Source organism: Chiloscyllium punctatum, chromosome 19 (assembly GCF_047496795.1).
Source record: "Chiloscyllium punctatum isolate Juve2018m chromosome 19, sChiPun1.3, whole genome shotgun sequence".
NCBI classification, from domain to species: domain Eukaryota; kingdom Metazoa; phylum Chordata; class Chondrichthyes; order Orectolobiformes; family Hemiscylliidae; genus Chiloscyllium; species Chiloscyllium punctatum.
Window position 1 is genome coordinate 62386498 of NC_092757.1, and position 13775 is coordinate 62400272.

General features: G+C 40.8%; 1 protein-coding gene across 7 annotated transcripts in view; it reads left to right on the top strand.

The window, feature by feature from the left end:
- Positions 1-13775, top strand: part of LOC140491405 (syntaxin-1A) — a 264150-nt gene that overhangs the window by 138378 nt on the left and 111997 nt on the right. For all 7 annotated transcript variants that reach the window (XM_072589539.1, XM_072589538.1, XM_072589537.1 and 4 more), the window contains exon 5: positions 4533-4606. In XM_072589539.1, coding sequence (XP_072445640.1) covers positions 4533-4606 — 74 coding nt within the window. The remainder of the gene's footprint in view (positions 1-4532; positions 4607-13775) is intronic.

Genomic DNA, 13775 nt, shown 5'->3' on the forward strand with positions numbered 1-13775 from the left:
CTTTTGAATATATTAGATCCTTCTCTGCAGCTGTAACGTTGTATTCTGCATTCTGTTCTTTTATCCTGATGTACTGACGTTAGGTATGACTTGTTTGGTTAACACTGAATATAGTACTTTCACTGTTTCTAGGTAGATGTGCCAATTGTAAATCAAGTGCTATTGGATGAGAAATTAATCATTATAACCCTGCTGGGAAGATTTTGTTTTAATACATTATTATTTTGAATTGCACTTGCCCCTGAGGTTTTCTAACTAATGGGGTCCAACATTTGCAAGGTCTTTACAGAGTTATGGCCACATGCATGTGGCATTAGATCAGGAAACAGTTGAAGAGCATGTGACTGCAGTATTGAGATGGTTCCAAGAAGGCCTTGTTAACTCTAAAGTCATAATGGGGGATCCTCAAAAGACTGAAGCCAGTTCAAAATTCCCAACTTCAAAATCAGGCTTTGATTTCTTGGGTACAGTGAATTAGTCATCAAAACTTGTACCTAACCAGTAATCCCTACAATGCCATTGAGCCACTTGCTCAAGAAGATATAAATATGGTGTTGGATTTCTCAGCATGATAACACTTTACGGAAGATTAAAGAAATGTTGACATCTACAGATACCTTAGCAGAACATAATCCTTCCTATCCAATGAAAATAGCAGCTGATGTTTCAGCTACAGGTTTAGCAGCAGTTAACTTCCAGGAGCAGACAGTTGGGTGTAGCAAACCAGTCTGTAATGCAGCTAGAGCATTATCTGATACACTAACATGTTATTGTATGATTAAGAAGAAAGCTTTGTTGGTTACATGGGCTTGCAAGAGAATTTCAGAATATGTTAGTAATCTGAAAATGGCCATTTAAATTACTTACAAACTTCCATACTGGATGAGAAGGAACTTGCAAGAATACCTCCAAGAATGCAAAAGTCAGTATCTTGCCTCATGTGATTCAATTATGAAACAGTTTATGCAGTTGTGGGCAGATGTGTTTCCTCTCCAGGTAAAATGGTCTTGGTAATCATGGTGTAAATATCTTTCAAGAAACCAAATTACATAACCAGGTTTCATGGCAGCTCAATGACCAGCAAATCACAATAAGCTTAGCCAGCCAATTTGTTTGACTAAAACAAATGGTTCTGCGAGCAAAGCGGAAACTAAGGGTGGGATAAAAGCGATGCCCAGAATCTTAATCATGAATGGTGTAAATAAGCGCATTAAATGACAAAAACGTTAGATTACAAAAGCAGCGATATCATTAAAGCATAAGATGACGAGAAAGGTTTTGAAGTCATTATGCTGGAAAGGCCAGGGACCAAGTGGCGGTTTAAAAGTTTTTATTAAAGGTATGTTCGGTCCATTGATTATTTGCATTTTCATAACATTTAACTGAATCCTGTTTCGTGCTTGCTCTACAGTTCAAAGTTGGTCTCAGTTTTACATCAGAGCTCTTGTACACTTGGTGTTATCTGAAACTACAAGGTCATGGGACATTCATCACCTCAAACTCATGATCCCAGTATGAGTTTCAGCATGGCTGCTGTGTTGCTGAATTTGCTGCATGTATCCTTCGCCTGTGGCGCACTATCCTTGGACATAGTGGTGATATATCACCTTGGACATCTTCAGAGCCTTTGGCAGAGTCTGGCAGTTGGCATTTCTGAATCAGGCACCTATTCATGAAAGCTATGTTCAAGTTGCAAAGATGAATCTTCCTATTAATCTGGACTTTTCTTCTCTTTTGTACTGACCCCATCATCTCTTGCTGATGATTCCCTGTTATGATCGCGAACCCTGCAAATCACAACCTCAGTACACTTAACTTGTCTTTATTGTAGCATTGGCAGAATGATAATCTCTTGGGGTGGAATTTTATATGGGTCTGAGCAATGTGGGCTATGAAGAGAAATCTGACGTGATCTATCTCAGCAGTGGTAGCATGCTAGGCCATCTCTTATGCTATTGCTCAGTGGTGAAGCAAATTTCTTGCCTAGCAGCAGTGATTTGCCAATTGAGCAGGATTGTTACTGTAAAAGACCCAATTCACCTCATTAATATTTAACTTTGCATCTTGCCAAGGAAGCCAGATATCTAGAAATGTCATGATGGAAACCACAGCATGTACCTTCCAACTTCAGCTCACCGCTTTCTTGAAAGGATCTCCATGTTGCTCAGAACCAAATGGCATTTCAGGACACAAGCCATGGCTGCATGCATCCCTCACCGACAACCACTGGCATCCAGCATTTACTAACCTCTCATGACCATCCTGGCACCTCTCCAATCCACTTGCAGGTCACTTAGGAAGCATAGATATTCATTTACAGTGTTCACTGGTAACTAGCATTGAAACGTTGCAGCATGGATAGTTTATGTGCATGGACAGGCACCACTTCACAGATTGGATCAGGTTGCATCTCAGAACTGCAGGCTTGTTCAGATGAGTGTGTTTTGATGTCTGTTGGTTGGACAACTCTGAATTGTTTTTGCTAGGCCATCAGAGGCTGAGAGATGACCCATAGAAGTATAGTGAGAGGCAAGGATAGGGTGGATAGTCAGAGTTTCTCTCCCAGGGGCATAGGTTTAAAATGACAGGGAAAGTTCAGCGGAGATATGACAGGCAATTTTTTATTGCACAGAGGATAGTTGGAGCCTAGAACACACTGCCCGGGGAAATGGTAGGAATGGCTATGATAAGTTTAAAGAGGCTTTTAGATAGACATATGAACAAGTAGAGAATAAAGAGATATGGACCATGTGCAGGCAGATGGGATTAGTTTAGAATGACATCATGGTCAGCACTGACACAATGAGCTGAAGGGTTTCTTCCTGTGTTGTGCTGTTCAACATTATAATAGAGCTGCTGAACATACAGTTCCACCATTTGGAGCAGTCTGGGAGGCCCTATAGTATTGAAACGTGTGATGCTGGAAAAGCACAGCCGGTCGGGCAGAATCTGAGGAGCAGGAGAGTCAACATTTCGAGCATAAGCTCTTCATCAGGAATGGATTATGTTTACGCTTGAATCGTCAACTCTCTTGCTCCTCGGATGCTACCTCACCAGTTGTGTCTTTACAACACCACACTTTCCCACTCTGATCTCCAGCATCTGCACTCCTCACTTTCTCCTAGGCCCTAGTGTATAACCAGGACAGAGTGTGCCACACTATCCTGGTGGCTGTATTCCACACAATTGGAGTCCATGGGATAGATGCTGAGGTAGAATTGTCTGAGGAGAAGGATGGGAACATTGAGCTGGAGGAAGGTGTCCTTTTAACTGACTGAGCTCAGCTGTGTCGGGTGCTACAAGGCAGACAGCCAGTTCCCGTCAATGTGAGCTGGGTGCAGCAGACCATCTTAGACGGACAGGGTCAGAATGCCAGTATTTGATTTGCATTGTGGGAGGCAAACTGTAGCATGGATTCATGTCCTTTTTGTTCTTTAATGCTGGCTGTCAACAAAAGCTCACGTCTGGACATGTCTGAATGTTGTGATGTACATCATGCTTGTACGTGATGTTTCCCTTTTGAACACCAACAAGGTGCAGGTGACCACTGGGCATTGGGGGATGAAATATCAGTGTCTAAGGGAGAACCTTCAGAAGAGATGTGTCGAAGGACAGATAAACTAGCTCGGGTGAGGGAATGGGATTGTATGTGCGAGGGAATATCAGCATACTGGCTGTGTGCCATGGCTTTGTGGTTACTGTGCTGTTAATTTACTGGTGAGGGATTTTGCAGTGTTTGGAACAAGCTCTCAAAGATAGCATAGATGCAAGGAATACAGGTTTGGTTTCGGTGGCTATCCATTGAGTGGTGAATGTTCCGAGAATGGTAGGTGCTAAGAGGAGAAAGAGCTTGATGTGAGAGGCAGCATAGAGATGGGTAAGTAGATGTTGGGCCTCATGGTGAGAATCCCTCCATAACACTTGATGCAACTCCCATTTAGCAAAAAAAAATAGATTTAGCCTTGATTTCTTATATGCCTCTTGGATCAATTAAATATTCTGTTGCTGAATTGCTCAAAAGTGCAGCTTCTCTACAGCTCCAATTTCCAGCAGTTCCCTTCCAATACCATGGAGGAGAAAGTGAGGACTGCAGATATTGGAGATCATTCCTGATGAAGGGCTTATGCTCAAAACATTGACTCTCCTGCTCCTCAGATACTGCCTGACCAGCTGTGCTTTTCCAGCACCACAATTTTTGACTTCTTCCAACAATGCACCAAATCCCTTTACTGAGAGGTAACTGTGACAGTGAGATCCCATTGAGGTATGAGTTACAATGCACTGTAGTTTTGGAATAATCGTATGACATTATTACTGTCATTGCAATTGTATATGCGAGAAAAGGGCTGAATTATGTAGTCTTGTGAACTGTTGATAAACTGACAATTAACACTGTGTAACCATGTGCTCTGAATTTTGCGTACTGTACATTTGTATTGGTATTATTTATTAATAGTAAGGCTTTTACTGGGCCATTGGCTGGCCTTTGTTCTTTGCTAGGTAACTCCAATCTTTCTATTTTATTTCTCCAGGCATTGAACAGAGCATAGAACAGGAGGAGGGTCAGAACAGATCCTCAGCTGACTTAAGAATACGCAAGACACAGGTCAGTGACATAAACTTTCTGGTGTTCCCAATAACTCACAGTACACAAAGTAGATAATGTGTGAGCTAGCCTGATCATTCAGAGACAATGCATAGTTTGAACAAAGAATATAACATTCCATTTTAATTTAGTTATGAAATTGATTCCAAGTGTATCTGTGCACCATTGTCCATTGTAATTTTTAATTGCTTTTGCTGGTGGTGGCTTTTACGAGGAAACTCATTAAAGCATTGTAAACCTTGGTCACCTTTTGTAACTAAGCCAGTTACCCCATGGGATTACATTGCAGCATTGTGGTACATGTGCCAACATACAAATCACTAGAAAATTAGCTGGCACCCTTTCAGAAAGAAGTAAAACTGACAGACTCCACCCCCCAAAAAAGGACAACTTTAAAAAAGTGAAAATATTTTTTTAAAATGCATCACTGCAAAATAGCATAAAATAGAGGACCTTGAGAAAGATCACTGCTGGAATGTAATTGTATTTTGTAATGATGTTCTGCAATTCCATTTATTTTTGATGGATCGAGTGGTCTCACTCATAATATACACATGTCACATTTTGGTGAGAGTAGAGCAGGCAATGAGCTTCCCATAATCTTAGCTGTATAATGTACATATAATAGATATGCATTTTTAATATATAAAAAAAACACACACATAATATTCCACTTGTATTATAGGGACAAGTGTGCAGTGGCAGATTTTGAAATGTTCCATGATTGAGGATTGTACTCATCAGCACAAACTCCATCAGAACACTGATTTTTTTGGTGCATTTTGAGTATACTGCAATCGTGTTTACACTGGTTCTTTTCTTATCTACCTACATTCAAAGTAACAATCTTTAATAATTGCTACCATTCAGCTTAGTGCTGCTGTTTCCCACTCCCTCGTTCACCTCCTCCTATTCATCTCCTCTTAATAATCACGCTTCCACCCAGTACCATCCACCCCCATATCTTGGCTGAACGCAGTCTACCACCTCCCCAATACCATCCAGAATGGCACCTTTTGTCTTCCCTGGTCTGTTTTCTGCAGTGACACACTTTTCTTTCTTCCTCCCCCACCCCCCCCCCCCACCCCCACCCACCCTCTCCATCAACCACATTGACATTTGTCCGCCCTCTAAACCCTACTCCATTCACCTGAGACTGTTACTCTGATAGAATTGAAATATGCTACAGAGTACAGATGGGAATTTGGATCCTGCATAAATCATGGCAAAAAAAGGTCATGATCTCAATGAATGGCCAAGTGGATTCAATGAGCCAAATGACCTACTTTTGTTTCTATATCTTATGGTTTTGTATTCCTAAATTCCTGCACTCAATTTAGTCTCCAGAACAGAAGGATAGTAAGGTAAGTGCCAAGATTGACAGTGAAGGATGGAATGGAGAGTGACACTGGTTTGATTCAACAAATGTTAATTTGTGATCTGACACCAAATGATGATGGCCATGATATTACAATCTGAACTTGTATAACTGATTTTCTATGGAAAATGTGAGAGCAACACCTACCTAGTCAGACTAATGTTTGACTCCAAATTCAGTGGGTAGTTGACTATTAAACCTGAATGTCAGTATATATCAGGATCATTCCCTGCCTCTGCAAAATTGACCCATACAAAACTACCCCAGATGTTGGTATTTTTGTTCCAGGGTAGATGGTTTTTATGAGAGTCATGACAAACATTCCCATAATCAACATGGAGGCTGCTGGGTACAGAGACTAGTTGGGTGGGACTGTGTATGTGTTTGGGAAGTGGGGTGGGATGGGGATTGGCCTACCTTGGTATATTGGCACTTTATTGTTCAAGATATGAAAAACATCAATTTTAAAACAAATTCTAGCCCTCACCCTACACATCCTCTCACATCTCACAGACTTCCCATGCTCCATCCATACCAGCCTATACCCAACCTCCATGCCCCCCTTGACATCCATACAAACCTAAGCACCTGTACCTATTCATATTGCTCTTTTTGGCCCCAGTGCTAACGTATGCCAACTCATACCCCCAGAAGCTTTTGCCCTTATTCTTCCATGCCATGTTACTCAGTACCCACATTGGCACACAATTGGACCCATGCTGAGGTTAAATTACATTCTTTAAATGTTTATTGATGAATTTGGTATTTAAAAATAAATCTCTTGTTTACACAACCCATTCCTATTTTTCACATCCTTTAATCCCATATGGAAATAAGCATTCAAATTCATAGTCCTAATTTAAAAGGAGTGGGCAGAATATTTATTGCCAAGTGCCACCCCTGTAGACATTTATGCCAGGGTGTTATGTTAGCTTAGTGCCAACCCATGCCCAATCCACCATCAATTTTCCTTTCACCTAATCATGCTAACTCACCGAGCAGCCATCACAGCCAAATCTCTGTGCCCGTGCTGAGTTAAAATGAAGTTTTAAATGTCAACCACATGCTTAATTAAAAAAAAAGAAAAACACATTCATAAAACGATTTACATTTAACCTCCTTGAATTCTATAATCTCTTATAACTAAAAATAAAATTCATTTTTATTTCCTCAGAGCTGCCCATGCCAGGTAGCAAGGTCATCTTGATAACCACCAACATATTAAAAATTGTCATTACTAATCTACAAATATAAGTATTTCTTTATCTCAGATGTATTCTACAAACTGGCAGTGCTTATTTTGAAAACCGCATAACAATTCAGTTTTAATTACTGAAGTTTGTATAAAGTGTTTGTGTTAGTCAGTAGGTGAAGACTGTTTGGGTCCTTGTTCTGAGCAGCACACAGTTTCCCAAATGAAGACTCAAGAAGTTGATTCCTGGGTTCACTTACACCATTTGGTCAATTTTGCCAGCTAGATTAGATGGTTTGAACTGACTCAGAAAGTACACCATTGTAACAGTGGTGAAATATATTCAAACTGAGTGAGGAGGGGCTAAATGACTCCCATTTTCTCCCACTTCTCATTTGACTGCAATAGATTTTTTGAAAAGGATTTAGCTGTCAACTTCGCAAATTTTTATTTGTTTCTCTGCTGCGATCAAAGCAGGCTTAATCAGTTAGGATTTAGACCCAGAGACGTTTGCAACATGGAAACAGGCCTTTCGGCCCAACTTGTCCATGTGCCCAGTTTTCACAATTAAATAGTCCCGTTTGCCTGTGTTTGGTTCATATCCCTCCTTACCTGTCCCATCCGTGTATCTGTCCAAATGTTTCTTAAATAACAACACTGTACTTGCTCCCACCACAACCCCTGGCAGACTGTCATCAACCTCTCTGTGAAAGAATTGCCTGTCTGAACACTTTTGTATCTCTCCCCTCTCACCATAAACCAATGCCCTCTAGTTTTAGACTGCCTACCATGGTGAAAAGCTGTTGGCTATCTATCTTGTTTATGCCTCTTATGATTTTATATACCTCTATAAGGTCACTCCACAGTGTCCTACACTCCTTGCAAAAAGCCTATGTAGCCTGTCCTTGTAACTCAAACTTTCCAGTCCAGGTCGCATCCTAGTAAATATTTTCTGCACTTTTCTAGTTTATTAAATCTGCTATAGTATGGTAACCAGAACAGCATACAGTACTCTAAATGTGGCCTCACCAACATCTCGAGTTTTTTTTAAGACAAGTGGATAGTTTTGTATCTAATCCAGTCGGAGTAAAAATAATTGAAATAGGCTCAAACTTTCTCTCTCTCTCACCAACAAATACTAAATTCACGCTCCCACAAATCAGTTAGAGAGCGTGTGAACAATTTAAGCAATTTAGAAGGATATACAGCTCTTGTAGGTTAGCGATGTGACTGGCTTCTGGTTGAACTGGTGGGATCCTGCTGCCTTCTGTGTCCAGCTGGTTTAGGCATGTACCTGGATAATATATTTGTTCCTCTGGAGGCTGAGTTAAATTCTTTTTAAAATTTTTGCCTGGATAGTTGATACCAACAGAGGAGTTGTCTAGAGAAAGAGAGAGAGGGGGAGAGAAAGAGAGGCAGAACCCACTTCAGAACTTACTCCTTTAGCATCTCATTTGCCTGGTTATGGACTACAGAGAAAATAATTACTTAAGCGCATACAGGCCAAGTGGTTTGGCATTTAAGCTCTCTTCAACTAAGCAATGGCCCACATATGATCATGGCTTGTGTATTCCAACACCTAGGAGAAAGTGAGGACTGCAGATGCTGGAGATCAGAGCTGAAAATGTTTTGCTGGAAAAGCTCAGCAGGTCAGGCAGCATCAAAGGAGCCGGAGAATCGACGTTTCGGGCATGAGCCCTTCTTCAGGAATGAGGAAAGTGTGCCAAGCAGGCTAAGATAAAAGGTAGGAAGGAGGGACTTGGGGGAGGGACCTTATCACCCTCATCTTCACCTCCTTCCACCTATTGCATTTCCAACACCCCTCTCCCAAGTCCCTCCTCCCTAACTTTTATCTTAGCCTGCTTGGCACACTTTCCTCATTCCTGAAGAAGGGCTCATGCCCGAAATGTTGATTCTCCTGCTCCTTTGATTATTCCAACACCTGCCTACACAATGAAATTATGTTTGTGTGTGTCTTTCATAGTCAGTGTTCCATTGTCTGAGGGATTATGTCTAATGGTTTTTCTCCACCCAATTGAGTACCCAGATGATTATCCTGAAACTTTGCTCCGGACACAATACTTGTTAAGTTTTTTGTCACAATGATCCCATTTTGAGGCTTGAAAATTAATTTTTCTTGGCACAAATGTCCACAGACTATTGAAGTTTTATTGATTTGGCTTTGAGTTTTAAGTGGTTCAAACACAGAGTAATCAAGGTCTTGAGCTGAATTGTTAAGGTAAAAGGTAGGTCTACCATAATATTGTTACACAAGACTCAATTGAGATTTCGTCAATACTATTGTATGGTCTGGATCATATCTAAACATTGAGCAGCAAGATAGGAAAGAGACTATTGTGGAACTATTTAGCTTTTCCCAAAAAGATGGGGGTTGACCTGTAGAACCACCATCTCCAGGTGGTCATGAGGACTGATTCATCGCACTCCTTCAGAAAGGTATGATATGTATTTATTTGAAAGCCATAAGGTCACAATTCCAAAATGTTGATATTTGAGTTTATAAGCAAAAGTTTGGGTGCTCTTTCAGATTATCTGAATCTATTTGAAGGGTTAGAGGAGAATGTGGGACAGGAGTTTCCTAGATATGTTGAAGGCCTCTTTCCTTCATGCCCCAAGAGTTAGGGGATAAAGGAAGAAAGGTGGTCTGGTGGGTCTGGGAGGTACATGCAACATAAGGTAGAGCAAGCATGTACAAGCTGAATTGTCTTATCTTGTCCTGCAGATGTAAGGGCATAGGATCTATAATGGAAAGATACTTCCCTATTCTTGTGGCCCCTTCAAAGAATTCTGTTTCTGCCACATCAAGCAGCAAAATGAGGAAACTGTGCAGCAACAGTATCATATTTTCCAAACTGGAGAAGAATTTTAATAATTGGAGAAAGTTTGGGACATATGAAGTGATGCACATTTCTTAACATGAGGTGAAACAAGGGTCATTATTATTATCCTGGCAATGAGGTGATGAGAGATGTAGAATAACAAAGCCATTTGTTCATTCTGACAGGCGCAACGTCAAACTGTGGAAATGAAAATTTTTAAAAAAGAAAGTTTATAACTAGTTGAGACCAGCAAATCTATAGTTGCACATTTATTCAGCTGCATGACAGTTACTGTTTGTAACAGTATGCCATTGTTGTTTATTCAATGTGAGGGTTATTCAATGTGTAATTGCACAGTGTTGCTGTTTATTTAGCAGGGTTAAGGTTTAACTGCATGGTGCTCTTGTTGAGTGTTATGTTTCATTTGAGACTACACAATGGTACTCAATTTTCAGTCCTAAGTAGTGCCTTCCCTCATTCACTATTTATATGAGTCGCATCATGTTAGTTAGGAAAGTCTGAAGGGTTTTTTTTTTAATGCTTGTTTAAATATTTCACTAAAATGTCATTGATTTCTGGTCCTACTCTCTGTTTAAAGCTGTATCTGTCATTTATTATTGAGCTTTTTCCTAAAATGTATAATACAGCAATGGTGGTTTAAAGCTGAGTTAATATTACAGCAGTGGTCGGATAACAGCTGACAGTCCAATGTTTCTGACACTTGTGTCTGTGTGGTCGAGCTGTTCCTGCGAGAACTGAGTACACGTTAGAATGTCACAAACAGCAACAACTACGGATGACGCCTGCCTCCATGTTCCAGGAATGGCGGAAACACAGGAGCTTTTGACAAGTCAGTATCCTGTTCTCTGCAGTATGGCCGGACTGGTTCCATTAGCCCCAGTAAGCCAAACAAACCACAACTGCTAGTCATTTCAGATATAGGCTGCCCCTGTCTTTCCCTAAAGAAATAACTGAAAGCCCCCTTCTTCCGTGGTGCTGTGCTTGAAGGCATTTTAATATTCACAGCCAGCACTTGTAAACTGAATATAAATGAGCCTTAAGGATGACTTGAAAAAGAGCTGTACAGTACATAATTTACAACGTTGACTTACCCTGGCGCAGCGAAACAGATCTGGTGTCTGATTTATGGTTCTTGTTGTTTCGATATTGAACAATTCCCTCTGATTAGAATGCGATGTCAGAAAGTGGTTTTAAAACTGCTTTTAAAGCAGCATATTAAATTTAACTTCATTGTTGGGCTCACTGCTGTCTGCATTGTTCAGGAATATTATTCCTTGCTTCACTGCTGCACTGCCAGGGAGATCATTTTCAGGTTCACTGGCAGCCCGTGTGGGCCACTTAAATACAGTTGGGAGTAACACAGCGATTGGGACACTTGTTTTCACTCGCTCAGATGCTGGGGTTCCGTGATATTGTCAATTTTGATGTGCTGCTGACTTAGCCTGGTGAACAAAGGGATATTTCCCACTGACCTTGCTCATAGCCGCATAAAGCAGTGATCAGTGGGTATTGGTATACCATCAAGCCTGTGTCCTTGCACTTAGTAACTGCCTTCCTTTGGACAAAAGCAATGAGAAATTGCATTGAACGTGAATGGGGAACTCAATATACACTGAGGAGCAGATTCTGAATAATCCATAGTGATCTATTACACTGTCAGCCTGCAGGCTTCTTCTGCAGTGCAGGACTAGGAGGCAGCTCGGTTACAATGTATTAAGCTGCAATATTACAATCATAAATCAAATTGTGGCATTCTCCTAAAATGTTTGCCTCGCTTTCCTGAATGATTGTGCTGTAACTGGCAAAACTGGAGAAATTCAGAACATGAGCAATAAAGAAATTGCATTAACCTGGCTGCGAATTTATTGTTTTATCAGTTAGGCAGAGATGTCTCAGAAAACTGCATGCAATCCTTTGCCATAGCAACACTGCCTCAGTAGCACTGGCTGTGTACAGCTAGTGTCAACCTCTCTTACAAACTTTCAATTTCAATCCAGTATTCCGTCTGGAAGAGAAAAAGGAATAATTTAGCTTGGCAGGTAAAGGAGCAATGCTGTCATCTGAAGTTCATGGGGCAACATAAGGCTGGTGTCAAGCATGTCTTTAAAGCCCAGTGGATGTAACTATGTGTATCACTGCCCATGCCCAATGCTGCTGATCAAATGCAGTAAAGCAGAACTAATGGTTTCTGAATTGTACGTATCACCAGGTTTTCAGGGATTTGTGGGATGAGAAAGAGGAGAAATGAGTCAGGGGACAGTCAAAGAAGTACAGAGTGTGGGGAAGGCAGGAGGAGATTTACATGGGATAAAATTTAATCCCTCTGCGAGCAGGTATAGGGATGTATGTATTTAAGAAACCATAGTTAACAAAGGGCTATTGGCATCTCTCTTCGTGTGTGTGTGTGTATGTGTGTGAGAGAGAGAACTAATTGATCATTTTTAATTGAGATAAGATAAAGAGGCTAGCCTTCTTGAGTTACCACAGTCAGTACAGGGGTTCAATGCTGTTTGATTTATTCATGCTATTCATCTAAGCTAATGAACCAACTCCCACCTCCTTGGTATTCAATTTGGAATGAGCTCATGCATATTTTTATTACTGCAAAAGTGTACTTTATTTATTAAAAAAAAAGTCATCTGAGAGTACGTACTCAACAGTTCTCATTCTGTTCTGTTGAACTTTCCAGTGAGGAAAGAAACACAAATGATACTTTGGAACTTGAAGTTGGAAATAACAAAGAAGAAAATATTTACATTTTGAGGCAACGAGGGAGTCTATTAACTGAATGGACCTCCATTATAGTTTGACAAAAAGGCCTTGGTCGGTGATTTTTCCCCATTGTACCTTGGCAGCAGCTGTCCTTTGCTTTAGTGTGTCCCTTAGCACATACTCCTGGACCTTGGAATGTACCAGTCTACCACACTCTGTTGAGGTCAACTCTTTACACAGGAAATTCAACAAATTTCAGAGGCAGACCATAGAGCATCTTTCACCGAGTTGATGGTCTTCCAGACACTGTTGAAATCTGTTGAGCTTTAAGGTTTGTTTTCAGGCGTTTCATCACCATAACATCATCAATGAGAGTCTCTGGTGAAGCACTGGTGGTATGTCCAGCTCTCTCTTTATAGGTCTTGGTTTCTTAAGTGATGTCATTCCGGCTCTTTCTTTTTCCATCCCTCGGCATCATGGTAGCCCATAAACCTACCAACACACTTTTTTTGTTGTAAATATTTTTATTGAGAAAAAAGACTTTATTTTTTTTTTAATTTCATAATCAGTACAAAATAGTATAACAACCTTATAATATAATGACAATAACAGAAAACAAACTACTCCTCTACTCCACAATCGACTGAGGAGAGAGGGGGAAAAAACCTACAAATACTGCAATTCAATAATAACTAAGAAAAATAATCTAAATTAACCAAGTCAAACCAAGGTAAATTAAGTTATGTTCAGTTAAGCTACTGCACTCAGTGCAATCCCACCAATGCTCCCCACCACCGGGAGCATTGGTAAGCAAACCCGTATTTGTCCGGGACCCCCTCCCCCCACCACCACCAATCCCGTTCCTCCCCCCCCCCCCCCACCCCCATATCCTCTCCCCCGGACTGACTTGTATAGCCCTCATGCCTACACAAAGGCCCTGACCACTATAGCCGAAAAGTCTACATCTGTATAATTCAGAAAGGGCCTCCACAGTTCTGTTTTCTGGTGCACCCATACTCATAAGGA